At 36.0% G+C, this 27,338-nt stretch overlaps 7 protein-coding genes across 7 annotated transcripts; 2 read left to right on the top strand and 5 right to left on the bottom strand.

The window, feature by feature from the left end:
- Positions 1 to 3,462: 3,462 nt before the first annotated feature.
- SAPINGB_P003759 (uncharacterized protein) lies at positions 3,463 to 5,157 on the bottom strand (the record flags this gene model as incomplete). Its single annotated transcript, XM_031998475.1, has 1 exon — positions 3,463 to 5,157. The coding sequence occupies one exon, from the start codon at positions 5,155 to 5,157 to the stop codon at positions 3,463 to 3,465; it is 1,695 nt and encodes a 564-aa protein (XP_031854366.1).
- A 5,000-nt stretch (positions 5,158 to 10,157) lies between these two features.
- On the top strand, positions 10,158 to 11,216 carry SAPINGB_P003760 (uncharacterized protein; the record flags this gene model as incomplete). The annotated part of the gene is made up of 1 exon (XM_031998476.1): positions 10,158 to 11,216. One exon carries the CDS (start codon positions 10,158 to 10,160, stop codon positions 11,214 to 11,216), a length of 1,059 nt encoding a protein of 352 aa, XP_031854367.1.
- Positions 11,217 to 11,612: 396 nt separating this feature from the next.
- Positions 11,613 to 14,762, bottom strand: SAPINGB_P003761 (uncharacterized protein; the record flags this gene model as incomplete). The annotated part of the gene is made up of 1 exon (XM_031998477.1): positions 11,613 to 14,762. The coding sequence occupies one exon, from the start codon at positions 14,760 to 14,762 to the stop codon at positions 11,613 to 11,615; it is 3,150 nt and encodes a 1,049-aa protein (XP_031854368.1).
- Positions 14,763 to 21,597: 6,835 nt separating this feature from the next.
- SAPINGB_P003763 (uncharacterized protein) lies at positions 21,598 to 23,040 on the bottom strand (the record flags this gene model as incomplete). The annotated part of the gene is made up of 1 exon (XM_031998478.1): positions 21,598 to 23,040. The coding sequence occupies one exon, from the start codon at positions 23,038 to 23,040 to the stop codon at positions 21,598 to 21,600; it is 1,443 nt and encodes a 480-aa protein (XP_031854369.1).
- Positions 23,041 to 23,677: 637 nt separating this feature from the next.
- On the bottom strand, positions 23,678 to 24,817 carry SAPINGB_P003764 (uncharacterized protein; the record flags this gene model as incomplete). Its single annotated transcript, XM_031998479.1, has 1 exon — positions 23,678 to 24,817. One exon carries the CDS (start codon positions 24,815 to 24,817, stop codon positions 23,678 to 23,680), a length of 1,140 nt encoding a protein of 379 aa, XP_031854370.1.
- Positions 24,818 to 25,433: 616 nt separating this feature from the next.
- Positions 25,434 to 26,357, top strand: SAPINGB_P003765 (uncharacterized protein; the record flags this gene model as incomplete). The annotated part of the gene is made up of 1 exon (XM_031998480.1): positions 25,434 to 26,357. The coding sequence occupies one exon, from the start codon at positions 25,434 to 25,436 to the stop codon at positions 26,355 to 26,357; it is 924 nt and encodes a 307-aa protein (XP_031854371.1).
- Positions 26,358 to 26,488: 131 nt separating this feature from the next.
- On the bottom strand, positions 26,489 to 26,890 carry SAPINGB_P003766 (uncharacterized protein; the record flags this gene model as incomplete). Its single annotated transcript, XM_031998481.1, has 1 exon — positions 26,489 to 26,890. One exon carries the CDS (start codon positions 26,888 to 26,890, stop codon positions 26,489 to 26,491), a length of 402 nt encoding a protein of 133 aa, XP_031854372.1.
- Positions 26,891 to 27,338: the final 448 nt, after the last annotated feature.

A 27,338-nucleotide genomic window follows, 5' to 3' on the forward strand; every position in this document is an offset into this window, starting at 1 on the left:
TTTAACGTTTTGATTGATAAAAAAAATCTTTTACATATACATAATAATAATGAGAAAAAAAAAGGAGAAAATTTAAGTATAAAATATGATGAAGCTTCCCTCCCCCGTTGATTTTTCGTGTGCAATTTCTCTCTAAATAGAAAATCTTTTCCCCACATCACGTGAATCGGCAATAAGAACAGCAGTATATATATATATATATCTATTTATCTCTCCAAGTCATTCTTTGGGAAAAGTATGTGATAATGGATGATTGTTTGAAGATGATTTAATTGTCTAATTGAAATCAAAGTAATACCAATCATTTTTACCTCTTAAAACAAAATGCCCCTCTATGCCTTAATTTTTTTTTTTTTTTAATGTTCTCACTGCGGTACTGTTCTAGCCATTATACAACCCATTTCTCCGGTCAACAGATCCCGTCTGGCGCGCTGAGATATCAGGCATATCTAATCATCAGCACGCTCATTGGCTGTGTGTTTACCACTACGCATGGTACGCACACCCGTTATTTTGATTGCGGGGGTTTTCTTTTTTTTTTTTTTTTTTTTAGTATATATATATATATATACAAGGCAAAAGTTACCCTGATTAAACAACAAAAAACTTAAATTTTTCACAATGTTACCATATATAGTTACTAAAATTATTAAGTTACCTATTAATACCTTACTGATTTATAACTTCGGATAATTTCTCGGGACTTTCCGGCGCTGACGACAAAAAAATATAAACAAAACAAAACAAAACAAAACGTGACTTTCCCGGAAAAAGCCGCAGCTACCCAAGTACCTTTCCAGAAAAACCCGCTTCAATTGAATTTTTTTTTTTTTTTTTATTTATGTTAAACTTTTGAAGCTCTCCAATTACCGCACTTGCATTGCCTTGATCTTCAATCCCTTAAGAGTATCATATACCACAAATTTTAATTTTTTTTTTTTACCACTCCCCGGTAGTATTGTGCTCCGGATCCTCGGCGAGTGAGCCTCTATAGTTATCGGTGCGCGTCGAATCTGAAAGTACCGGAGTGGTATCGAGCTTTTATTTTATTTTATTTTATTTTATTTTATTTTATTTTATTTTATTTTATTTTATTTTATTTTTGTTTTTAATGTAAATTTATTTACCTTAACAATCAGATAAGATCATGTGATTTGGAATATAGTGCGGCGGTGCAATAATATCCACTTGCACAAAATTCTGTGTTCTCCATGAAAAAAAAAAAAAAAAAAAACCACTCCGTGATAACATGGAAACTTGCTGACAATCCAAAATCTTACATTATTCCATGCAAAACTCAATTGCTATTTTTTTTTATTGACTATACTTCTGTTTCTGTTTCTATTTCTATTTTTATTTTTGTATACCAAAATTCAATGCTGTTCCCAATTAAAAAATACCACTCTAATGGAAACAAAAAATACTTGCTTGCTTGCAACCTCCTAAATCTTACATCAGATCAACTCTCTCTCATAATCACCAAAAACCATTCAAACTAAGCCTAGTGACTATTTTCCTAATAAATATGGGCCTCCAATACACTCTTGCTGTTGAAAGTCTGAATATACGTTTCCTTGGGAATCATTGATGTACTTTTCACAAGCTTAATGCAGCTGGTTTCTGGGATATCTAGAACTATTCCAAACACGTCATATGGCGAAACGTACACTTTCTCGTACCGTGTTTCTACTATTGTTTTTTTTTCTGGTATCTTATTAAACACCTCAGTCAGCTTATCCTTATTACAAAACAAATCAAAATTGGAAAACTGTAGCACAAACTCAGATGTAGTGCTGGTAATCCCTGCACCGCTCTTTAATTTCCGTTGAATGCACATATGTCTAATAAATACCATAACATCATTGTAACTAGGAGCTTGAGTCTCACTGCAATTTAATGGTACTGTTAATGCAGTTAAACAAGGACGATTGCATAAAACTGTTTGAACTTGGCTAAAATAATTTTGTGTGTTTGTCTTTAAACAGTTGCCTTTATAAAAATGTGCAGCTTGAAGGTTCACCAATTTTGGAATGAGGGAAAAAAATGGAACCAAATACATACACCCTAGTAGATCCACTTGGCTTACAATAAAATATATTTTATTATATATATATATATATATATATATAATCTTTCACATGCATCCCTTTCAATAATTTTCTGTTTTGATAACCAGCCTCAAATATACCAGTTTTGGACTAACTTCTATATTCAAAAAAAAAAGCTCAAGTTTTTCCAAAAACTCCCTTTTTTTGTTACAAATTTTTTCCCATCTTGAAAATTTAATGTGGAAATACTAAGATGTGTTACATTGCTCAACACCGTTATAGGAGAAAGATTCAAGTCAAATAGATCTTGACTGAAATATTGTTCATTAGGACATTCTTTTCACAATTTTTTAATTTTTTTTATTCATTCATAGTAAACTTACCTATAAGAAAATGTTTTCTCATGATACCCAACCATTGCTTGATTTTTACACATATACTTTGATGCCGATGAAAGTAATCGAATCTCAATTTGTTTGTAAATGAGAGAAACAACTTTTTGATGGTTGAAATTCATTTAAAAAAAAAGTAAAGTTCATCTTTTATGAATAAAAAAAAATATTGTTGACATATGTATACTTGTTAAACCTTCTTTTAAAATTCGTCATTCTTGTTTTCTCAAACATATGCTTAAAGAATTACTATTTATCCAGTTTTTAACTTGGAAAACTCTTTTAGTTGAATCAATTTGTTTTCGTAATAGATTTACCGAAAATAGTTAAATTAACAACTATATTTGTAGTTAAAAACTCTTCAAGCTAAATAAAATATTCAGAAATAGTGATTTTAAGTTGTAAGTCTAGCTTCAAAAAAATTTTTTTTTTTTGATTCTTATGAAAAATTTATGATGATCGGCTTCTCTAAGAAAAAGAATAAGAAATTAGTAAGTGACTTTAAAAAATTAATTCTCTTTTATATTAAACATTTTACTTAATATTGTCTTACTATCAGTTAACTATAATACTTTTTAAAGGACCCATGGACTAAGCAACAATCTTTCATTTGGTTGTACCCTTTTATATAAAAATATTTTATAAACCAAAAAATTTACTTGTTATAAAACAACTATAACTTTTAAAGATAAATCCGTTATTTTATTTTTTTTTTTAAAAAAAAAAGGCAATAAAAGATAAAACTTTACTTTTACTGAAACCCAAATATCGAGAAGCAGACACAGATTATTGTATTATTCAGTTATCAGATAACTACAATTGAAAACTGACCTTTAGCCGCACTAAACGACACCCAGCCAACAAACGCCTACTTCTGTGTTTTTGGTTACAACCAACTCTTATCTTAATTCTTTTATTCTAAACTCAGAATATCAATCAAATAACCGTTCATACAACAATTTTTTTTTTTGGATACTTAATCTTTTAATCTTTTAATTAATTTAGATTATTTTCCTACCACCTTAAAAAGCAATAACACTAGGATTATCAATCATGTACTGAATCTCTTCTTCCCGAAAATCATCCTTAGTTGTCCCCAAGCTGTTAAACCCTATTTCGAGCGTATCTTTTCCGTCATTTGTATACTTGGGCCAATTAGGCAATCCTCCATTGTTAACGTTTGGATCTTGGTGGTTGGCAAACGACAAGAAATAATTGATGTATGCCTTGTAAGGACCTAGGTTTAAAAACCATTGCCACACCAAATCATTTGCGTGTGTTGTCCCAAAGAACGGAAGCACATTATGTAGCGTTGTTGCAAAGTAATTGTACCGGTCTACACCTTCTGCTGCATGCAACACTCGCCGTCGGTTATTGTGATACAAAACATCTGTCAGCAAACCTGCTAGCCGCTTGAACTGGGGAGTCAGCGTATTAAGGTATCTAGTTCTGAACGGTGCTCCTTTTGTTTGATCGTTCGGGTACAAGGCCAGCAACTTTTGAATATCATTTTCTGTGGCAGATAGTAGCAAGGTTTTTGCAATTTGGTAAGTGTCAGCATCAGACATCGCCGGCAAAATTGGTGCAAATAATGTCGCTTCATCTTCCTGGTCACCAATAATAATGGGCACTTTGGCAAACTTTCTCTGATCGGTGAGTTTATGAGGTATATCCCGAATGTATTTCCCGTCTGCTCGTGGTGCCCATGTCACAAACATATCAAGAATACCAAAGTTTTCAAACACACTAAACGTATTCATGGCTCGATCCAATTCTTGAGTTGACTTTCCCCGCAAACACGACATGGTATCTTTATCACTTCGGTTATCGCATTCAGCAGCCTTGATGAACCGGTCAGCAAGCTTTTGCGACCGTTCATTGTCAATAGTCTCTAATGGAAGAACACTTCCACTTTGCATAATTGCTCCATGGAACAGAGGCTTACCATTATATGTATGATCACCATCATACATTTCCATTTGACCCCAAATACTCATACCTCCAGCTGATTCACCAAACAGTGTCACTTTGTCTGGGTTTCCTCCAACGTCTTTAATATGATCAGCAATCCACTCCAGCACCATTCGTTGATCCAATAAACCGACGTTCCCACTGCCTTCATTTTTCACGGCTTTTCCTCCCAAAAACCCCCAGGCTGCCAGACGGTGGTTCATTGTCACAACGATCACAGGCTCCTTAAGGTCAATACTTGCTTCAACATACCGAGTTCCATCATATGTATTACCAGTGCCAAAAACGAATGCACCACCGAAAAACCAAACCATGACTGGTAGGTTATCTCCGGGCTTGGTGCCTGCAGGACGATAAATATTGAAGTACAAACAATCCTCATTTGTATCAGCCATTGTAAAAACACCTTCCAGGGGCTTAATTATTTGTGTGAGAACGTTATTGAATGGTATAACTCCCACAGCTGTTCTGAGAGCGTCAATAACACCTACAGGGTTGATACCCATACATGATGACTTAAATGCAGTAGCTTGAATTTGATCATAGCTTTGATTGAATGGAATAGGAGGAGCAAATCGCAGATTTCGTAAAGGGGGTTCTGCAAATGGGATTCCTTTAAAAGATTCCACCCGTTCATTTTCATTTTTACCAGTGACTTTCTGGTTAGAATTGATGATAAAAGACGGATCGGCCAGTACCAGCTGCAGTGATACCAAAGCCAAGAAAACAGATAACAAATTAAGCATTATTTGATATACAAGGATGATAAAAAAATAAATGAAGATAAAGATGGAAACAAGACCATATTTAAAGAAATAAATTTCATTACGACAAACCCCTCTTTTTTCAAAAAAAAAAAAAAAAGAAATGCCTTTAAACATTATTTTACCAGATTCTTTAAGACATGAAGATCACGGAGAAGAAATTTCGGGTCCCAAATATCTTTTTTTATGGGTTAATTACAAGGACTAGAAAAAAAAATAAACAGTTTTTTTTATTTTCTAAAACATGGGGTAGTCAAGCGATATTCACAAAAAAAGGGGAAGAAGAGAAAAGAAAATCGTTCATAAGGCATGGATTTAATAAACTAATTCTTACTTGTTTTAAAATAGGGCTAATTTTTAAAGAGGGGGTTGTATTCATGATAGGCCTTTATAAAAAAATAGTCTTAGGAGAAAATATACCTTTTCAAATTTATTGGTAACTTGGAGAGTAATAGACATGTTTGAAAGGATCATTGAACAAATTCCCCTCTTCAAAGTTTTGAGAAAGTCTTTAGTTGAGAGAGAGTCTTTAAAAGCCTTTCAGAGAAACAAGCTTAAAATCAAGGCAATAAACATTCTTAAAATATTTCTTAAAATATTTCTTAATTTAAAGTCGAAGCCTCGTCTAAAGGACTAGAAATTGATTTTTTTTTTCTCTAATAACAGTAATGGATATCGATATTTTATTTGCATGAATAGATTAAATTAAAGATGAAATGAAAATGACAAAATTACAAAAGGGCTAAAGGAGGATAAAAAAAAGTTAAAACTAAAGTCAAAAACCGATTCTATCCAATGTGACCTTAATTTCACAGTTTGATTTGCATATATCTTCTAAATAGAAAAACAATGGTCCATTTAATTTTTTTTTTCTTATTCTAGTTGAAACAAATATATTCAAAACAAGAACCCTAACGGATTAAAACTAGCAACTAAATCTATAAAGATAAGCAGGCGATTGCCATAGAGAAAAAAAAAGGCAACAAACTCAAAAACAGAGACATATTTTTAAAAAATCAAACAAATCAATGGAAATAGAGACATAAAAACTAATTTGTCCAGGAAATGTGACATAAGTGACAGACTTTTTAACTCTTAAAACCTTGTTACAACTCTGTTTACTAAAATGTATCATAAAATGACAGGTTTTTTTTTTAAAGGAGCAATGAACGCACTCCCGTGTTTGATGTATAATTGTGGAGGAAGCCAGAAAATTGATTAGGATGTTTCTGGCTTCTTTGACGTCTCTGTTAACAGAGACTCTAAACTAATCACAATGGTAGACACGACCATTCAGAGACAGCTTGAATCTTACTGTACTTCACTTGGTGCATATCTTGCTGGTATACTCCTCACTCATCCAAGAGTGTCTTGTGTATGTCAATTGGCACTTGAATTAAAGGCGCTGGAAAAAAAGGTAGTGCGAAATTGCAATCAAAATTTTGCTCATATCCTTGTTTTTGCTGATACTAACTAATTCTTGGGTTTCTAATGGCGGCCGAACTATGCGTTTGTATTTATAAGATGTTTGATTATATGGTGGTGATTATCAACACTATGTTGGTGTTTTTTTCATAGTACTTAAAACATTGTTTGGTCTTTCCAGAAGACCGCATAGCTACAATATTCTTCATCAATATTATGATGTCTTACTTGCTTTTTTTTTCTAACTACCTTGACAAATACACAATAAAGTTTTATTTTATTTTTTTTATATTTGAATTTCTTTAAAAATTGAAAAATGTTTTTCTCTGTGAATATATTTTTTATCGTATCTTGGTGAAGATACTTTTTTTTTTTTTTGACATTTCGCAAGTTAAGACGTTGATATTCAAGATCTTCAATTTTTGATAAATGAGGCCGGCTTTTTCGGAATATTTTTTTGTAAACCTAAAAAAAATCTAGTATACGAGAAGCTTCAAAAAAAAGACGTAGCCGTACTTTTTTTTCATGTCTCTTTTTTAGGTGAATTTAGTGAAACCGCCAATCACTTAACTGTATGCATAAATTAATATTTTCCCCTGTTTTTCAAAGTTTCTAGGTTTTAATAAATAGCAAAGGGTAAATTAATACAGACGGAAATATTTTTAATTCAAGTGTTTAGAAATTCTCACAATGGCACTGAAATTTATTCTAAAGGATCATGTTCTATATACAAGATGACGACGGGAGACCGGGAAAGATCCGCACCATAAAATTTCTGAGTGATATGAATGACGTATTTAAAATATTTTTAACAATTTTAACTGAAAAAAATTAACAAATTGTCAATCATTTGGTGCTTTAACATTCTAGCAATATAGAGAAAAAAAAATATTAGATTTAACAAAACTTTTTTAAGCAATTGATTCCAGAACTTTGGAAAATATCTAAATGAAAAGTAACCAAAATTGTATTTAATGTAAAATAAAAAAAATTGCAATTTATTCTTGCCAAGAATACACAGCCACTTTTCAAAAATTTACTCTTTTGAGGTTAAGGTTTGAAAACAAATGTTCAACATTTAAAATTTTTTTATTGAATACTAGTCAATCAGCCTCAACATTTACAAGTTTTCAACTGATATAATAGTTGAATAAGTTATTTATTATTGAAATTCACTTAAATTCAGTTAAATCTTTATTATAATATAATATAATATAATTATATTAGTTAAAATTGCAAGATTGATAGCATTGAGAATTGTGAATTGTCGATTGTAAAATCCAAAGCTTTTGATAACGATGTTAATATAATTGAATGAAAAGTATGGGCTTTTGTAGAATAGACTATTGCTTTCAAATTAATTAAATCTCAATGCGCTTATTTTGTTTAGAATTTACACCATTGATAAAGATTCAATCTAATTTATGAAATACGAACTGCAATTATTTATAAATAATTTTGATTAAAAGACTTTTATAAACTTATTTTAATTTGCGTGTCAAGTTGAAAATTTTCAATGTGTATCAGGATATCTAAAAATATTATCAATAAATCTTTTTTTCAGTGATATCACTAAATTATTAGGAATAAACCAACAAGCATTCATTCTTCTATTGTGCATGATCAAAATTTCCATAACTTGTAAAGTTTTTTTTAGATATTTCTAAGCCCTGAGCAAATGGCCTCCTTTATTCTTGAGTTTCTTGGTACTCTACTAAGCTATATACACAATTAGCTTGTTTATTTAGTCTAAAATTTACAAATTCATCACATCCACTTAAATATAGAAACAATCACGTTCCATCTATAAAAAAAACACAATCATGATATCAATCAAAATAAAATCTCTTGTTAACTGCACAGCCAAAAATAAATGCGCTGTTGGTATAACTTTTCCAGCCAAGCCATATTGAAACACCAAGAACCAGAAATATTTAAGCCTCTTTTTTACAACTTCAATTGGGTATATTCTGCGAAGATAAATGCATTTTTTAAACTTGAAATTTATTTCTGGTCACACATGCATTTTACTTTTAGGAATAACACCAAATAAGAGACAATCTGAAAATTTGATTGGGAGAAACAATGTTAGAATAAAGGTGGTGTAGTATTTGAAAGCCACTTATGCACATTCAAAATTACTAACTTATATTTTCTTGTCCATATGCTGTCTAAAAGTCACATTATGTTATGATGATCGTATTACTTGGCAGATGATGTCAGTTTTCGCACTGTATCTAGACCTGGAAATAGAAAATAGAGAAAATGAATTTTTTCAATAAGAATTTAAAGCTAAAGGGAAAAAAATCTATCAATTAAACGTGTTAGTTAGTAGTGCAGGTATGCCAAGATGCTACATGTGCACACGACATGGCCTTCATTAAGCTGAAAGTTTTCATTTGTTTTTACATTTCGTCACAAAGTTTATTTTTATTTTTATTTTTATTTTTATTTTTATTTTTATTTTTATTTTTATTTTTATTTTTATTTTTATTTTTATTTTTATTTTTATTTTTATTTTTATTTTTATTTTTATTTTTATTTTTATTTTTATTTTTATTTTTATTTTTATTTTTATTTTTATTTTTATTTTTATTTTTATTTTTATTTTTTTTTTTTTTTTTATTTTTATTTTTATTTTTTTTTTTTTTTTTTTTTTTTTTTTTTTTTTTTTTTTTTTTATTTTTTTTATTTTTATTTTTATTTTTATTTTTATTTTTATTTTTTTTTTTATTTTTATTTTTATTTTTATTTTTATTTTTATTTTTATTTTTATTTTTATTTTTATTTTTATTTTTATTTTTATTTTTATTTTTATTTTTATTTTTATTTTTATTTTTATTTATTAAATAATTTTTTTGATCAGAAAAATTACAGCGTGCACTTTAACAGTGTTTTATATTTTTATTCGAAACTGAATTGCAAAGCTTTATGATATAGAAAAGCCATTTATTTCCTAATTCTTAACCATCTAGGGAATTAATCAAAGGGGTAGTAAGTAAAGCATTTAAAGGACCAAATTTTAGTTTTTTTTTAAAAGTCGCGTCACTAATTAATTGCCAAGATTCAACTTTAAAAACGTTACTTGAGTAATAACTAATTTCACGAAAAACTTAATGATGGCAATTGCTTGCAAGTTTGTAATCGGTTTCAAACAAAGTGGGGGCTGAATATTATCCGCAAAATCACAAAAGAAATCACAGTTTGAGTATATTTTCTGTAAATAATTTTCTTAATAAACAATAATATCAAAGTTAAATCATTACTTCTTATTCTTATTTGGTATTTTTTTTGGAAAAAAAGGCCCAAAACCTAAGAAATTCAATCTTTTAAATTTATCATTTTGCTTTTATTTTATGGTATCAACTCACTTCAAAACACAAGATATTAAAGAAGAGAAAAGGGTATTTAAAGAGCTGGATTTCCTAAAGATATTCATTTTTTTTACTAACCCACTATCTTCTTATATTTTTTTTCTTATATCTTGCTATTTTATTTCTCCACTACTTTCAAACTCCAAAAAAAGATAAACTCCCATTTTTAAATCCAATTTCAACATGAAACTTTCTAACACCCTTTATCTTGTCTCTCTTGCTACCTCTCTTGCTGCTCCTACAGCTCAGCCTGATACAGTTCTCAATGCAGTTGCCAAAGCTGATGTGGAAGCTGGTATTTCTTCCGGTATCCCTGCTGCTACCCCTACTGTCAAAAAAGTAGGTTCTCGTCGAAGCATGAAATTTAAGAGATTCTCAAAGAAAATGAACAAAAGATCTTCTGACGATACCGACAGTGAAGATAATGACTCTGGCGCTGAAACCGACAAAGGCAAAGAAAATGCCACTGACAGTGACAGTGACAGCGAGGATGATCACAAACCTCGTCGTACTGGTTCTCCTCGCAAGAAGACACTCCGCAAGAAACTTGCTAAGCGTTCTCCTGATACTGACAGTGACAGTGAGGACGATCATACTGACGGAAATAAAACTGATTCCAACAGTGACAGTGATGATGATCGCAAACCTCGTCGCACTGGTTCTCCTCGCAAGAAGACGCTTCGTAAGAAACTTGCCAAGCGTTCCCCTGATACTGACAGCGAGAACGATCATACTGACGCTGAGGCTGACGCTGAGGCTGACGCTGACACTGACACTGACACTGACAATGGCAATGACAATGACAGTGACAGCGAGGATGATCACAAACCTCGTCGTACTGGTTCTCCTCGCAAGAAGACACTCCGCAAGAAACTTGCTAAGCGTTCTCCTGATACTGACAGTGACAGTGAGGACGATCATACTGACGGAAATAAAACTGATTCCAACAGTGACAGTGATGATGATCGCAAACCTCGTCGCACTGGTTCTCCTCGCAAGAAGATGCTTCGTAAGAAACTTGCTAAGCGCTCCCCTGATACTGATAGCGAAGACGATCATGCTGACGGGAACAACGTTGGCACCGATAACGATATTGACAGCGACAGCGATGACGATAATCGCCGCAAGCCCACTTCCACAACAACTTCAGGCCGCAGAACTCGTGGTGCTACTGCAACCGCTACTGGTGTGACATTGTCAACTGGGAATGTGATTCCGCCCACTTCTGTTGCCAGTGCTTAAGGGTACTGTGGGTTCAGTTTTTTATGAAGCTGGTATTCTCCTTTTTTTTTTTTATCTTTAACTTTATCTTTATCTTTAACTTTAACTTTTTAATATTTTTGATATTTTTTATTATTTTTTGAAATTTGTGCAAATCAATGGGTATAACAGTTAGGTTTCTTTTAAATATTAAGTAGCACATAAGATAGTATTTCAATTTAAATTAAATTAAATTAAATTAAATTAAAAACATTTTGAAAAATTGTAGTCGTTAGTTAGAATAAATTCTGAAATACCTACGCAGAGAAACCACATATCCAAACCGAAGAAAATACTCAAGAGTTCTATCTATTTCATTAAAATGGGTATATCATTAAAAAAAAAGGCATAAACACACAAAAAATAATTTACAGTTAGTTAAGGCTGTGAATTACCAGTTGACGATGCAGGAGCCGATGACGGCGAAAGTTTTCCTAAGTGTAAAAACTTGGTAGCTTCTTCTAACAAATATCGGGTACTGTTAGAGCGGCTCGAGCTAGAAAATAAAGGGGTCGATGATCCGCTGACTGTTGCAGAAGACTGGCCAGAGCGCACACGATAACGGCTGCTATTACCAGAAACCCCGGCCGTACCAGAAAGCGATGAAGTGGTGCCGGAGCTTACGCCTGGTGTGACTGAAAAGCAGGCGGCGTTTCCATTACCAGCCATTGAGCCTGGGGCGATTCCTGGGGTAGTGCTAAAAGACGCGTTGCGAGTTCGCATAAAAGAACTAAATGAAGAGGAAGCGCTGTTACTTGATGCAGATGAAGATATAGGTGCCGGACCCGAAGGACTGCTTGGAGTAGACGGTGGGAAAAAAGTATGACTGATTTCGTTTTCAACTAGCGTAGGCGGCACAGACGCCATGCCACTCGATACAGACATAATTCCACCAGAGGGTGAGGACACGGAGCCCATGCTGTGACTGCGGGTCCGTGAAGAATTGTTGATGTTGTTGTTAGTAACAATTGGGGCTATTCGGCGGCTCGACTGAGGTTGATGGAGAATCGCTGGAGGTGGTGGAGTCAAGGACACCGGTGGGAGTGTGAGCACAGCCGGCGAGGAGGGTCTCGACGATGATGAAAATGATGATACTGGCTGGGGAGCAGAAGCTGCAGAAGCGGAGGCAAATGCGGGGTTGCCGGAAGATATTTGGTGTTGAGCCGCACCACCAACAGAGGTACCACTACCACCGGGCGTAGGGATTTGCTTCTGTTGTTGAATGGCGCCAGTAGTGGAATTGGCATTTCCGGAAACGGTATTATTAGTTACGCCAGAGTTGTTGGTGTTGTTGTTGAAGCTGCTAATAATGGTTGGTTCGTTAATTGCAGAGGCAGCGTTAATTTCGTGTAGATGGACGGCAGACCGTGATGTAGTAGCTCCTTGCCGCAAATTAGAGGTGCCATTACCGCTGCTAACCGATCTCATCAAGTTAGTAGCCGACTGGGTAGATCTCCGAAAACCTGAGATACTTTGACCAGGACCAGACGAGGAAAGGTGTCGCATGCTGTCCTCGTAGAGTGGAGCTTCCTCAACACCCATTGGAGTGTCGGAGTTAATCGCAGTTTGATAAGAGGGTACCCGTGATAGTATCTCAAGTTGAGCATGGCTGGGCGCTGTAGATAGGTTAGGGGAAACTGGGTGAGACAAGTGCATAAAGTCGGGCGACTGGGGTGGCATCGGACTAAAATCAGCCGAGGTGCTGAGTGCAAATGCAAGCGACTGAGCGTGGGACTCGAGACCACCACCGGGAGTGTTGGTACCTGATGAGCCGCCGGATCGGTGTGACCCTAAGGACGCCATAACTTGAGATAGTGACCCACCTGCGGTTCCCGACCCAGCACTCACTCCTTCGTTTGCACTAGACAAGTCCAGCGTTTGCCGAGCGGTAATAGTGATACCATTGTTATTTGCGCTAGATGAAGAACCATTGCTGTTGTCGCTACTGCCGCTATTGGTTGCGTAGAGGCCTTGAAGGTTGGTACCACTATTATTATTGCTATTGTTTCCACCGGACAAGAGTGGTGGCGCACTACTGTCGTCCGAAATGGCAGTTGCGGCATGTTGTTGAATCTGAAGTTGTCTTAAGTTGTCTACAAGAACTGATCGAGCATGGGCATCAGTGAGGTGTTGTGGAGCAGCGGTCATTGCTAATGATGAGCTAATTACCGCATGGTCATTGGAATTACGTCGAGATCTGGAGTGTAAAGGCGTTGCGGCACCAGAATGTATGGGAGAATCAAAGTTGGTCGGTGCAATATCGCACCATAATCTATCGTATACATGGTCGGCATAGTTTGGTGGAGCATTTGTTTCTACCAAGTCAGTGGAACGGATGTTGGTATTGGACGAGGTTTGTTGGTCGAAGATAACAGTATGACTAGAGTCTGGTGCACGTACTGGGACATTTGGGGAGATGAAGACATAAACAGGCAGTGATGCTCGAAGTTCAGAAGTATGGCCATCAGGATTCTTCAAGCTGACAGCAAATTTGAGCTTGTGTCCGACCTTAATGTTGGAATGAATAATGCAGTCTTGAGTACATTTTGAAAGGTTTGCAGGCAGTGCAAAAGTTTCATTGATAGACCAGACATCATAGCCCAAGAATCCGTTTGGCGGGGAAGGAATGACATGCTCCACTACGCAGCGCTCGTACTGATGATGTGCACCTGAGGGAATGGCCAAACTTACTTGCTCCACTAACAAAATGCGTATTGTGCCTAACTTTAGGCCTTTGAGAAGTGGGGAAAGTTCCATGGAAATGTTTATAATGGATCCGACAGCCAGTGCTTTATTAGGAATGGATATGGAGTAATCAATCTTCTTGGGCCATGTGTTATCGATGCTGACAGATTGCGACAGCTCGAGAATGTCGGAACCGAGTGTCCGCACGATTCGTAAGTGACGCTTGCATGTTACATTATTTGTGAATCTGCCGCGTTCGATAGTAGCCACAATTCTGTAAATGACATGGCCACCTTCCAGGCCTTCAACTGACTCATCGATAGAGCCCGGAATGATAGTTTCAAAGGGAAACTCATGGTTTCCCTGTCGAAGGGTATGTGTGGATGAGGGTGTAGAACTACCATGTGACGACGATCCCAAATGGTTTAAGCCGATCAGACTCGAACTGTTGTTATTACTATTACTGAGACCCGTACTGCTAGCGTTATTAGATGAAGACAAAGTGTTTAAATTTGTTGTAGAAGAGTCAAGACTGCTGCTTGCAAGCTCGAGGTTGGGCCACTCCTTTTCGTAGACATAGTTTTCATATCGGTAATGACGAGCAGCGCCTGTTCTAGAGATTGCACTTGTATCTGTCCATTGAAGCCTGATTTTGCCGTAAATTTTGAGCGTGATTCTTTTGATTGAAAGCGGTTCTGAGAGTGCAAGAATGACGTTTCCGGTCAAATGAACTGAAGCGGCATTTCCTGGGCTTCCACGAAGAACGATGACGTTCTTGTGAATGTTGTTGAGACGAATGTCAAAAAGAGTTACAGCACCACTTGACCTAGAGAGAAGTGGCATTTTGATATTTAATTTAGAGTATAATTAGAGTAAATGATGGAAAAATGAAAAAAAAATAAGAATATATATGAAAAAAGAGGGATTTTTTTTTAGAAAATCAAGTATATTTGTTTTGTGAGGAGATTGTTGGGATCTTGGTGGGTGGTGGAATAAGAGATGCTTGCGGGCAAAAAAACACACGCAGACAAAGGACCGTGAAAAATGTATTGAGCCAAAAAGTCAATGTGGAGTCGAAGCACGCAGCAAGGAAAAGGAAAAGGAAATTTTAGTTAAATATATATAAATGAATGATTGAGAAAGTTTTGAGAAAATCGACAAAAAATAAAACTGAAAATAGAACAAATATGAGATTTTAAAAAATAAATAAAATAAAAATGAAAGAAAGAAAAAAAGAAATAGAAAATTCAAACGAGCAAAAGAGAAAATGGCCCGACTTACAACCACCCATGAACGGACCACACCAGTTACTGGACGGGTAACCTGAATTGGGTAATAGAAATAGGTAACCTGTTTTTTTTTTTTTTTTTTTTTGGGGATTGTTACAACTTGTGTTACTTTTATTGATTGCTAATGTTAGTCTACACCCTTCATTAATTATAAATAAAATGCCATTCTCTACGGGCCGTCCCACGAATTTTCTCTGAATTTTCATATTCTAAGCTGACTTTTTCGGGCAAATATTTGCCGAATAGTCATCAAACGATCACTCAAAAATCGAAAATGAAGAGTGAAAAAAAAATTTTTTTTTCTTTTTACTAATTTTCAATGTCTCACTTAAAAAAAGACTCAAAACTTTTTTAAAGTGTAGTTTTGTATTTGGTACCAATTTCTAAATCTCAAAGACTTGAATTTATCAATAGTTTTTTCTTTTATTCCTATCTTTTGTTATTAATAATAAAATTATTTTAATGGGAAAAAAAAGTCTTTTATTAACTCCCAATATTTGATTCTTACTAAATTTATGAATATTAATATCTTAGGTATCAAATTTTCTAAACTCAGTCTACTGTTGTCCCTTCATTCTTCTAAATTTTTTTTTTTTTTTTCTATTTTAACACTGCTAGATCTCTTTCAAGATCTTATTAATAGTATCTTTTAAATTTTTCACATGCATCGCTTGTAAGTTTGACTGGCTGTCTTTTTTTTTTCATGTGCTATCCATTATATCCATTGTACAATAACTATTTATACCTTTATTGTTTCTAGATTGTAGCGAACTTCATGCTGTTAATTTATAAGTTAATTTACTCTTTTATTTTGATGTTTAAACTATTACTAATACTGTTTTTAATCAAAATTTGTGGATGATTTAACTATTAAAAGCTTCTTTGTTATTGTTAAAACAATTTTATTTTATCTGAAAAACCAACTTGTGTGGCCAGTTTAAGTTAGATTACCAAAAATATACTCAACAACTAATTGTCTGTCTAATTCAGCACACTTTTACTAGTGTGTTGAAAAATTGTTAACGCCCGTGAAACGTTTTAAATGGAAACAATTTCTTATCAGTTAAAAAAACCTGGATCAGGAAGAAATACTTTAGAAATAAAACTTAAAATAAAGTCGTATATAGTACTTAGTTATACCACGTACATATTATCCCCTATTGTCTATTTACTGTGTAAATAGTATCGTAGCCTGTTTCTCGACCTCGGCCCACTCTTTTCCATCCCGCATTGATATTGGCACGTTTTTTTTTTCCTTGACAGCTTTCTAGTTTTTCAAACGTATTCACTTACTTGTCCAGAATGAGCCATCGATACCCATGCTTCTGCAATACTATATAAATATTCTTCAATAACTTCCATTTAAAGATCCTTGGAACAAATCCTTTTGAAAATTTATTGATCACGACAAAGTAATCACTGGCAGTGTATGTATTTGGTAATGGTAACGTATAAAAAAAATCTATTTGAATATTCTTCTTATTAAAAGAATAAGAAACTGAGTGCAGAAATGATAAATCCAGTCTTTCCTCTTATCTCTACATACTAATCAATAAGAGGTTTTCATCATCCGTCAAAACTATATATAACCATGACACAATCGTTTTTTTTAATCTTGTCGTAACTTCTTCCGCCGTGCCTTCTCCAATGCACGTCTCTTAAGTTCTCTTTCTTCCGCCTCATCTTCTTCACGAGCCTGGCGTGCGCTTCGCTGCTCTTCCATCAAAACGTCTGCTCCGGTGGCCTCCATATCTGAGAAATCCTCGTAATCATCCACGTAATCGCTTCTTCGCTTGCCTCTATTAAACATGGACCAAATTTCGTCTCGATCGTATCCATATTCATCTCGGCTTCTCCCTCTGCTTCGAGAATACCCTCTGTCGTCTTCAATGAAATCATCGTCTTCATCATCAACAATAAAGTCGTCCATCTCATCGTCTATCTCTTCAATTCCATCATACCGAGAAGATGTGGTCTTTCTTTTCTTTTGCTTGTCTAAAAGTTTCTTCATGGGTTGAGCAAATGGAGCTGGTGATTTCGTGCGCTCAAGTCTAGAAGATGCAGATTGTGATGATTCTGTCCCCTTAGATGATAATCTAGAGCTTGAAGTCGTCTTTAACGAAGATGATGATGGTTTAGAAGATGATCTAGAAACAGGACCCGATGAAGCAGATTTGCCACCGGTACCATTCTTTAAACTAGAACGGTTTCCGGAAGATATAGGGCCAGGACTCACTGAAGATTTCGATAGTTCTGTTTGCTGCAACTGACGTTTTCTAGCTGCTGATGATATCGGCCCAGAAGAAGAGATGCGAGAAGTAGAAGGTTCTGAAACAGAAGAAGAAAAAGGAGTCCTTCCTAATCTGCTACCAGAACTTGATGCAGGCGATACCGATGTTAATGCTGGTGTTCTATTATACAAATCCCTTCCGGGTCGGCTTCCCGAAGTGGACGATGATGATGCTAATGCTGATGCTGATGCTGATGTCGAAGATGAAGATGTTCTACCTATTCGACTATTGGTATTTAAATGTGTAGATGTAGAAAGCGACGGTGATGATGTTGCGGGTATTGAATTAGTAGAGGATGAGGTAGACGTAGAAGTTCCTTTCGGCTTAACTTTTACTGTCATCTTCAGCTTTTCTGAATTGATTTTCGAGGCCTGTTCCATAATTTCTTTAAAATTAAGCTAAAGATAATGTTAGTACATTTATTATCTCAAACTTGGGGAATTTCGATGAATTTTTTTAAAAAAAAAATACAAACCTTTTTCTTTTCTGTTTTTCCCTGAGGTACACCATTAGCAGTAGAACGGTTCAGTGAAGATGTTGAAGGACTAGCTGATTTAGATTTAGAAGTAACACTAGATTTTCTGGAAGAACTACCATTTCCGTTGCTTCCTATAGAGACAGACCTTTTAGTTGTCCCGTTACTTGATGTTGAAGGTCGTTGTGATGAGGCTTGTTTGGTATTAGGAGAAGAAGCCGCGCGTTCCGCTAATCTGGCTGCTTTAAGCCTCTCCACACGTTTCCGCTGTTCTTCATCAATAAGGCTGCTGCCTTTTGATGTAGAAAAAGAAGAATTACTGCTGGTAGAGTTTTGGCGACTTGAAATAGGTTTGGATTTAGTAGCAGCTGGAGGTGGTTTTGAAGTGGCGAGTTTTGATGTGCTGGTTTGACTTGGAGGTTTAGAACTGGTAGAAGTGGGCTTTGAAATCCCATCATCTTTCGGGGTCTGAGCCCCTGAAGCCATTCCTAATAACTTTGAAAACATCTATGATTTTTTTATGGATCTTTTATGCAGTAACTATGGTTGTCTTTGTAGATGTGGTGTCAAGATTTCCGTAGTAATCACTAAGTCTTATTATTATTGCTTCATAAAAACATCTATATATCTTTTGAATATGAAGAATATGAAGGGAAAATGTTAATAAAAAATAATATAAAGGTTTTCTGATATAAGCACAGGAAAGACGTATTGGATCCGTTTGTGCTTTAAATGAGTTTTTTGGTAGTGATTTAAAGAATAAATGAGGGTGAAGAGAAAATCAAAGAAAATTTACCAGAAATGATTTTTTTTTCTTCTTTCTCAGAACTTGTTCTGAAAATTACACACATCTGTTACATAAATTACTGTGATAAATGCAATAAATGTTATGTCATTTCTTACATAATCTGTGGCTCAGATACCTACAGACTAATCCCAAGTCTTCAGTCATCTCTAACGCTGCAGACAGCTTTGTCGCCAGTCCAACAAGGTCGAGATCCTCTGAGCTTCCACTGATAGTAGTACCGTTAGGCAAGCGTGATGAAAAATTAATGTGACTTAAAGAATATCCAATATTACCTGCAGGTTTCATTGTAGGTGTAATCCAAAATGAAAAATGGCTTAGGTAAGGAATGGAAACTGTAAGATGAACATCATTGTTTTCTTCAATCAAACTAACGTTAATAGAAATCTCATTCTCAAATAAATCAGAGTTCAAAAATGCCGCAGATACATCATCTTCGTTGTTTTCTCCACTCCCTGGAACTTTTTCATCTATGGGGTCGTCCAAAATTGCGGAAGAGCTTAGCGAGCTTCTAATGTTGTTTAATATTCTTAGCCGTTTCGCATTGATGTTATTTGCCGCCTCTAGAATAGTATCAATCAATAACAAATCGCTGTCAATAGCCTCCTCTTCATCTTCTTGTTCAGAATCGCCTGGGCCTCCCCTATGATTACCATTATTAGTGGGGGGTCCTAGTCCACTAGTAGGACCACCATGTCCGTTTTTATTCATGGTGGTTTCATGAAGGTTTAAACTTCGGCAAAGAGTGTCAATCATTATTGCTTTCCGTAGCGCTTTGATGATTTCTGGTAAATCTCTTGGATGAGAGACAGGGATCTCGACAACCTTAACAAAAGGATATGGAACCAAGCTGCTGAAACTGGTATCTATGTCAAAAGCGTCCTCATCGTTTTCGCTGTCGTGTCCGTGAGAATAGCTATCTCCAAAAACTGTTGATGTTTTTTCGCCCTCACTTTTGTCATGGTGGTCGGATTTGCCTTGCAAGCTACCTTGGTGAGATTTGGTATTGTCAATAGATCCACTATTATTCCCTGTCGTCCCAGAAACAGTAATGATACTTCCTTCTCGTCTTAGAATACTGTCCTTTCGCGACTTCTTAGGACCATAAACACGGCGGCGAGAAGATACAAATGAAGAGTTAATATATGAATCAGCAGTGGTATCAATAACAGCATCCAATGATGCAGCCACATGGCGAGGTAAAAATACAGGTGGGTCTAATAGCAATGCAAACTCGCCAGTGACTGGTTTCAATTCAGGCTCAGGCCCCCAGGACTCCACAAGACCAGTTTCATCATTGATTTGCAGCATTTCAGGAAGCCAGGTATTGCTATATCGAACGCCATATTTGCTATGGTTTCCTGACCCATGTCGGTTTTTGTTAAGATTATAAAACCCTTCTTCTTCCTTGTTTTCTAATCCGCCGCTTGGAGGTGGTGGGTCTAGGTGTTCTAAATGTTGCATCGCTGTGTCGCCAGTGGGACGTATCGTCCATCTCATGTTATATCGCTGAAAGTAGTAGGGAGATCCAATATTCCCTATTCCCATAAGCTCCTGTAGTACGTTGGAATCACTTAGACCTCCATTTGCAACGACGCCCCCTGATGAGTAAATGCTTGTGGTAGAATTACTGTCTACTGGCTGAACGTTTATTTGTATGTGAGTGAACGGGTCAGTAAAATTGGTAGCGCTCGGCTGGGCATTTTGCATATTTCTACCTCCTCTTGTTTGTTGATTATGGATCTTTTTTTCTAAAACATGATAAGCATGACGATGACTTTGCCAGTACCATAAGCTTAAGCCAAGTGTGTTATTTACATTGAATTCTGGAACGCCATAGCAAGAAGCGGAAAGGTCCAAAAACATTGAAGAAGACGCTTGTGCAATTCTAAAAAGAGTGTGTGAAATCTCGTCAAGTGCTCTAAAACAGTCGACCTTGCTGTCCGAGGATATTCTGTCAGCACAGGCAAGAAATGAAAATATTTTTGCAAATTTATCAAGGCGAGGTTGTTTTAACGCCCTTAATATTATTTCATTTGCTGATGGAGAAACTGACTGTGATGTAAATGAATGTTGGGGGTCTGAAGGCTCTGTTTCGGATGCTAATGAAAAAGTCACTTGGTCAAGCTGCTCGCTAGGAAGCGCGACGTAAATATCAAGCAAAGTAATTTGACCACCAAGCGACACGCGTCTTCTTGACTTAGATGGGTTGTCGGCAAATATTTCAAAGCTAAAATCAAATTTAGTTAGAATTAATAGTCTATAAACAAGTCTTGACCTCTGTTTGTACCAACCCATAACGTAACGCAAGTCTCCGAATATTCTGTTCCGAGACACGACCAGGAACTGAAGTAAACAATCCAAAAATTTGGTCTAATGTGCTAGACTTTTCTTTCTTACTGTCGTTATTTGAAAGTGGATTGTAATATTTCGTATTCATCTTCCAATATTTTATTATCTCATTTGTTCTATCATGTACGATACAATTATTGTGAATGTGTTCCTTGCCCGTAATTGTGCAAAAAAAAATATAGTTGGTGGTAGGTGTGATAGATCTCTGTTTTTTTTTTTTTTTTTTCAACTGTGTGGCTAAGTTACTGTTATTTTTCAATAGTAAGTTTAACTTTACTCTTTGGTAAACCCAGGGTAAACAAAAATTGACATTTTCGTATGGATTGATTGCAAAAAGAAAATAAAATTCAACAAAAGGTTAGCTAAACTTGCATAAACGTATTATACATGAATAAATTCTCCAATTTAAAAGTTTTAAAAGATTTAAAAGATTAATATAATAGTTATATTTTTAACAATTTACTTTCTATTTATCTCCCAAACCTTGCCTGCCACCTTCAAAGTGTGATAGGTCAAAATGATCAGGATAAGTATCTAATATCTCTCCTAGTTCCCGTCTCTGCTCAATCAGGGTCTCAGGAAGCGTATCATACATGTCATCAAAGATATTTCTAATTTGTGGTTTTAAAGTCTTTTCACCAGCTGAAAACTCTTTCAAAACGCTCTTTTTAAGCTCAACCTTAAGCTTAGCCTCTTCGTCTTCATTCCACCAGTTTTTTAGTTCGAGCCATTTTCTGAATCTAACAACTGGGTTGTCTTTTCTCTTCCAATCTTCCACTTCTCTTTTTGGTCTGTAAGCAAATGAGTCATCAGAAGTTGAATGGTGAGAAATACGGTATGACATTGCTTCAATGAGTACAGGCTTTTTGTCACGAGTGGCAACCTCTCTAGCCTTTTGAGTGACACGTCTAACAGCCAGCAGATCGTTGCCATCAACACGAATGGTTTCAATGCCATACCCAATGCCACGTGAAGCAATTCCATCACCCCTGTACTGCTCCTTGGTAGGTGTGCTGATGGCATAACCGTTATTGCGGCAAAAGAAAATTACTGGACAGTTAAGGGTAGCTGCCATATTTAATGCAGCGTGAAAATCTCCTTCTGAAGCAGCACCATCGCCAAAATAGCAAATAACGCATGCGCCATCGTCAATTTCATTTTCGCTTTTGGGATCAACTCCACTTTTTTCTCCCAAAACCTTCAATGCGTAGGCCGCACCAGCCGCATGAGGAATTTGGGTGGCTAAAGGCGAAGAAATTGGTTGGATGCGAAGAGTTTTGGACATATAATGGACAGGCATGGAACGACCATGGCCATGATCATTTTTATTGGCATAGAGCTGTGACATGAACTCTTTGACTGTCAAGCCTCTGTGTAAAATGGCACCAGCTTCTCTGTATTGAGAAAAGATAACATCATTAGGCTTGAGTGCCGATGCAGAGCCAATAGCCGAAGCCTCTTCACCGGCATTAACCATGTAAAAGCTCAGTCGACCCTGACGTTGAGCCTCATACATAATATTGTCAAGAATGCCAATAATGTGCATTTCTCGATACATTCGAATAGCAAGATCCTTGTCAACATCAACCTCATAGCTCTTATCAAACTGTGTTCCATCAACATCAATTAGCCGGTAAATTTCCATCGGCTGTAAAAGAGCTGGATCATTTAAAGCCATGTCTTTAACAAACTTTGTCTTGGTTATACCTGGGAAATCCAGGCCCTTGTTAATTCTGGGACTAGAAGAAGCATCAGGAGTTTTATGCGACTCAGAAAGAATAGATGCAGACTTTTCAGAAAGAGTACTGTGTATATATTTGTGAGAAATAACCAGCTGAGGTATCTTTGTATGACTGGTTTTTGGTAGAGTTCTAGTAACTTTAGAGGACGTGTTAAAAAACGCTTTCATTGTGACTTTGAAGATGAGAAGATAATGATATTTTAAAAAAGCTTAAGGAAAATATGAAGAAAAATATTTTTAAAAAAAAAGGAAATACAAGGAAATTGACGGGATTTTATATCTCTCGAGGTAAATATCCTAAGCACTTTTTAGGTGCGGAGACTTCAAGCAACTGGTAGTAAAAGATAAATGTGGGGGGGGGAGGAGGATAAAGGAATGCCTTAGACCGCTATTAACCGATCATATTTTTCTAGAGAGCCGTGAATCATTTTTTGCCAGAAATGGATATTTTCGGTAGTCGAAGGGGTTAAAGATCCCCAAAAAAAAAAATTGTATGTATTTATTAGTAATCATTAATCATATATTATAAATTGTTATTAAAAATCACTGAGGATCACTCTAAGTACCTTGTGATAACCAGTGTTTACGTTTTCGACGTCGGATGTGTGATGAAATTTTAAGCACTATTCACTTGAGTTTAATTACCACTTAATTTGGCGATAAAGGGTCTAGTGCTTAATTCGGATCTTAAAAGAGTTCATTCTTTATACATTGTTAGTTAATTAGTGACTAATATTTTGCTTTTGGGTCTATACATTTAAAAACAGAAAGGTAAAAGGTATTTAACGATGAAATAATCCAATGACTAATTCGCCATGGCAGTAATTTTTGCTGATTCTGGAACCTCAGCTTGAACAACCTTTAAATCTTCCAACTTACTTGTAACTTCATCAACAGCTTCCGTATTCTTGGATGCAGCATCTGGTTCCACGACCAAAGTCGAGGCTTCAGATAATTGTCCAGGCGGAGCGATCTTCTGTGTTGAGCCTTGATTAGGAATGTAAGCAGTTGCTTTATCTAACACTTCCTTTCTGAGGTCAGCCTCGCTCAGGCCAACAACACCACCAAGAGCATGAAAGTTTTCCATATATCTCTTGCGGCGCTCAGCAGCAAGTTTTGTGAGAGATGGCCAATATCTCTGATGGGAATATTCGAAATCAACATTACCACCAACTTCCTTGTCAAGCTGATTAGGTGGGACGTAATTAGGGAAAGGTTCAGAAAAGACCAGCTTTTCACGAGTCAATGGATCAATGAAAGGATGAATAAGCTTGAGGAATGCTGCGGCAAGCCAAGGAATATTTGTTAAAAGGGCGCGGCCCAGTCTTTCAGGGTAGTGTGTTTGGAGAATGTGTAAAACCTCGCGACCCATGCTAAGAGTGGGAAGCTTGTTGACGGTGCCAGCCTTGCTAGCTTTGAAATCAATGAGAAGTGCAAGCTGATCTTGACCTGAAGGCATAAGATCTATAGAACGCTCAAGCATGTAAACTAAGTGCTGAACTTGAGTGTGGGAAGGCTTTGTGTTTTGTCTGCCAGTCTTGAGGTAAAGACAGGGTCGGGAGTCAATATCGAAGCCAAGAATAACCTGTTTGCCAGATTCATTCTCAACAGAAACAACATTAGCAGAAAGGTTGGACTCAGGATCAATGCCAAATTCGTTGCGCCATCCAAGAGTGCCCTCGATTCGACTGATGCAGTCCGTCGTTTGCCATTTAGTGGCTCTGAGGTAACGGAGAAAACATTCACGAGTCAAAAAGGCCTTGTCAGCATCAGTGATTGGTCGTCGTTTGGTCTTATAGTCCTTTTCAGTAAGACCCACAGTGGTAATTTCTTGAAAATGCTTCAAAACAGCATCGTACTTCTCTTGTTCTTCCTTAGTGAGCTGGCTAGGGGTGGGAATTTTAGCCAAGGCATCGGGGACCGGAATGGGCTCGTAGTGAGGCATTTTAAGTATTTGTAAATGGATACTTTTTCTTTTTAAAAGTTTTTAATGATGATCACAACTAATTGTTGAGTGACAAAATGAAAATAACGATTGAAAAATGTAGATTGAAGAAATCCTTGCAAAGGGAAAGGAGAGAGAAAAGAAAAAAAAAAGGAGGAAGAAAAAAAAGGAAGAGCGCCCAGATTATATACCAAAACCCTAAACGTTCTGTTGATTTCCATGGCGCTGAGATTCACACAACCATAGTAATTTTTTTTTTTTTTTTTTTCGGAACATTTTGACTTAAAAATCTGGTTCCAACATACGGCTATGTAAGCACAGATAGACCGTCTCCAGACCACACAACCAGCCGTCTTCCGGGCCGGTTTTTTTCACATCGTACCTTCCGAAATTATAATCGTATTTATTATGTAATAATGTAATGTTATTACAAACTTAAAATGATAAAACATATAAGATTAAAATAGCTACCTTAAGGCTTTGAAACCAACATTTATGCTTAGCTTTTTTGTTTACACATCATATTCTTAAAAGAAGGTAGAGAAGAAGAAAAAAAAGAAGAATAATAAGAAGAAGACTCAATCTTTATTAATACATATAATATCTCAATCAATAAATGCTAGACTTTATATTAAATTTCCCTCAACCTATTAAACCCTCTTTCCCATTTTACACCAGTGACCTGTTGGTCTTGGGTCTTGCGTTCAAGGCATACAAATCTCGGGGGCTGACTCATTTAGGCATTGCTTCCTCGGTGGCTACCGGTTTGATTCACACTCACCATCCGACATTACTACCATTCTCTTTGCTTGCAGGATTTTACTTGACAAGCTCTAAATTCACTAAATTAAAGGCCGATATTAAGGCCAGTCTCACACAGCATCCCAATGGCGAGGGGGGTGGAGAGGGACCCCGCAATGCGACTCAGGTGTTTGCGAATTCCATTGTGGCAACTTCTCTAATTTTCCTCCACACACACTTTTACTATTTTGTGGACAGTTCTTATCCCTGGTCCAATCTTTTACTAATTGGAATAATCTGTCAATATGCTGCAGTTTGCGCCGATACTTGGTCTTCTGAGCTCGGGATTCTGTCCAAGTCAAACCCTATTCTCATTACCACACTCAAGCCTTGCCCTAAGGGCACCAACGGTGGTGTCTCTCCACTAGGTCTCGGCGTTGCATTAGGTGCTGGTGCGTTTATTGGCACGATTTCGTCATTATTTCTGTACTCTCCTACACAACAATTTTTACAATGTGGTGCGTTGATTGCTTTTACGTCAGTGATGGGCCTCTTTGGGTCTGTTCTTGATTCGGTGCTGGGCGCCACACTTCAACAGTCTGTTGCTTCGGTTGACAAAAACATTATTGTCGAAAGCGAAGGTGGTGGTAAACTTACCGATATTGATGCCACAAAAAACCCGGACTACAAGGTTGTTTCTGGATACAACATCTTATCAAATAACCAAGTAAATCTTTTGACTTCAGCAATAACCACAGCTGTTGGTATGGGCCTTTGGTATCTTTTCTTTTTGCCCTAACTTTACTATATGTGAATGCCAATGATAATTAATATGATTAATAAAAAAAAAGAATTAAAATTTCATTAAGCCAAATCATTATAAGTTTTTATTGTTATCTTGTTTTAAGAACCGATTGATCTTCAATCTCTTCAGCTTCCTCTATAAGTACTGTAGCTGAAGTTAGACAGAAGCAGAGGAACATGATAGTGACCATCTGGTGGGTTGTTGATCTTAAACACAACTTCGACAAACGGGAAGAATGTGGATTCGCCCTTGGTCTCAAAGTATTTCAGAGTCTCAAATCTGATTTTGTAAATACCAGGAACAATTTTGCTATCGGACCACTTGCTTGTAGCTTCGGAGTCACTTTTCAGGTCCCAGTTCATCACGCGGCCGTCAGAATTTGTGGAGGCAGTTCCAAGAACTATGACATTGGAATCAGCTTTTGCTGACAAGCCACCTTCAAAAAGATATAATGTGCATGAAACCGACGCAGCTGGCTTTCCGCTAGCAGTATCAAGTATATGACAAGTAATAGGATGCTTAGACATGATTGTTTAGAGAGGGTTAATTGAATGTTGAAAGATGATAAAAAGATTGTGGAAAAAAAATAGTTGAAAAAAAAACGAGGGGTTGAGCAATGCTTTTATGTGTTGCGTCACAATAATGGATTTTCTTTTTTTCGGACAACACCGAGAAAACTTTTGCTAAAATTCAACACCTCCCCGCAGGGTTAGGCCTTGGTTATCTTGATAAGGTGCCACTCTCTACGCAAATCAAAATTTCTACTGCATTTTGAAAGAAAAATATGTCATTTTCAATGATAATTTTTTTTTTCACTTTATAAATTTCTACAAAGATTCTAATGTTAATATTCTAGAAAATTAATAACTTAATTAAACTATTAATTTATAATTATAATTTATAAATTAAACCAAAGCACTAATGAAAACTGACATCCGCGGCTACCGTGGAGAATTCCATTTAAATATCAAGGCT

Source organism: Magnusiomyces paraingens (assembly GCF_902498895.1).
Source record: "Magnusiomyces paraingens strain CBS 517.90 genome assembly, contig: contig3, whole genome shotgun sequence".
Classification (NCBI taxonomy): domain Eukaryota; kingdom Fungi; phylum Ascomycota; class Dipodascomycetes; order Dipodascales; family Dipodascaceae; genus Magnusiomyces; species Magnusiomyces paraingens.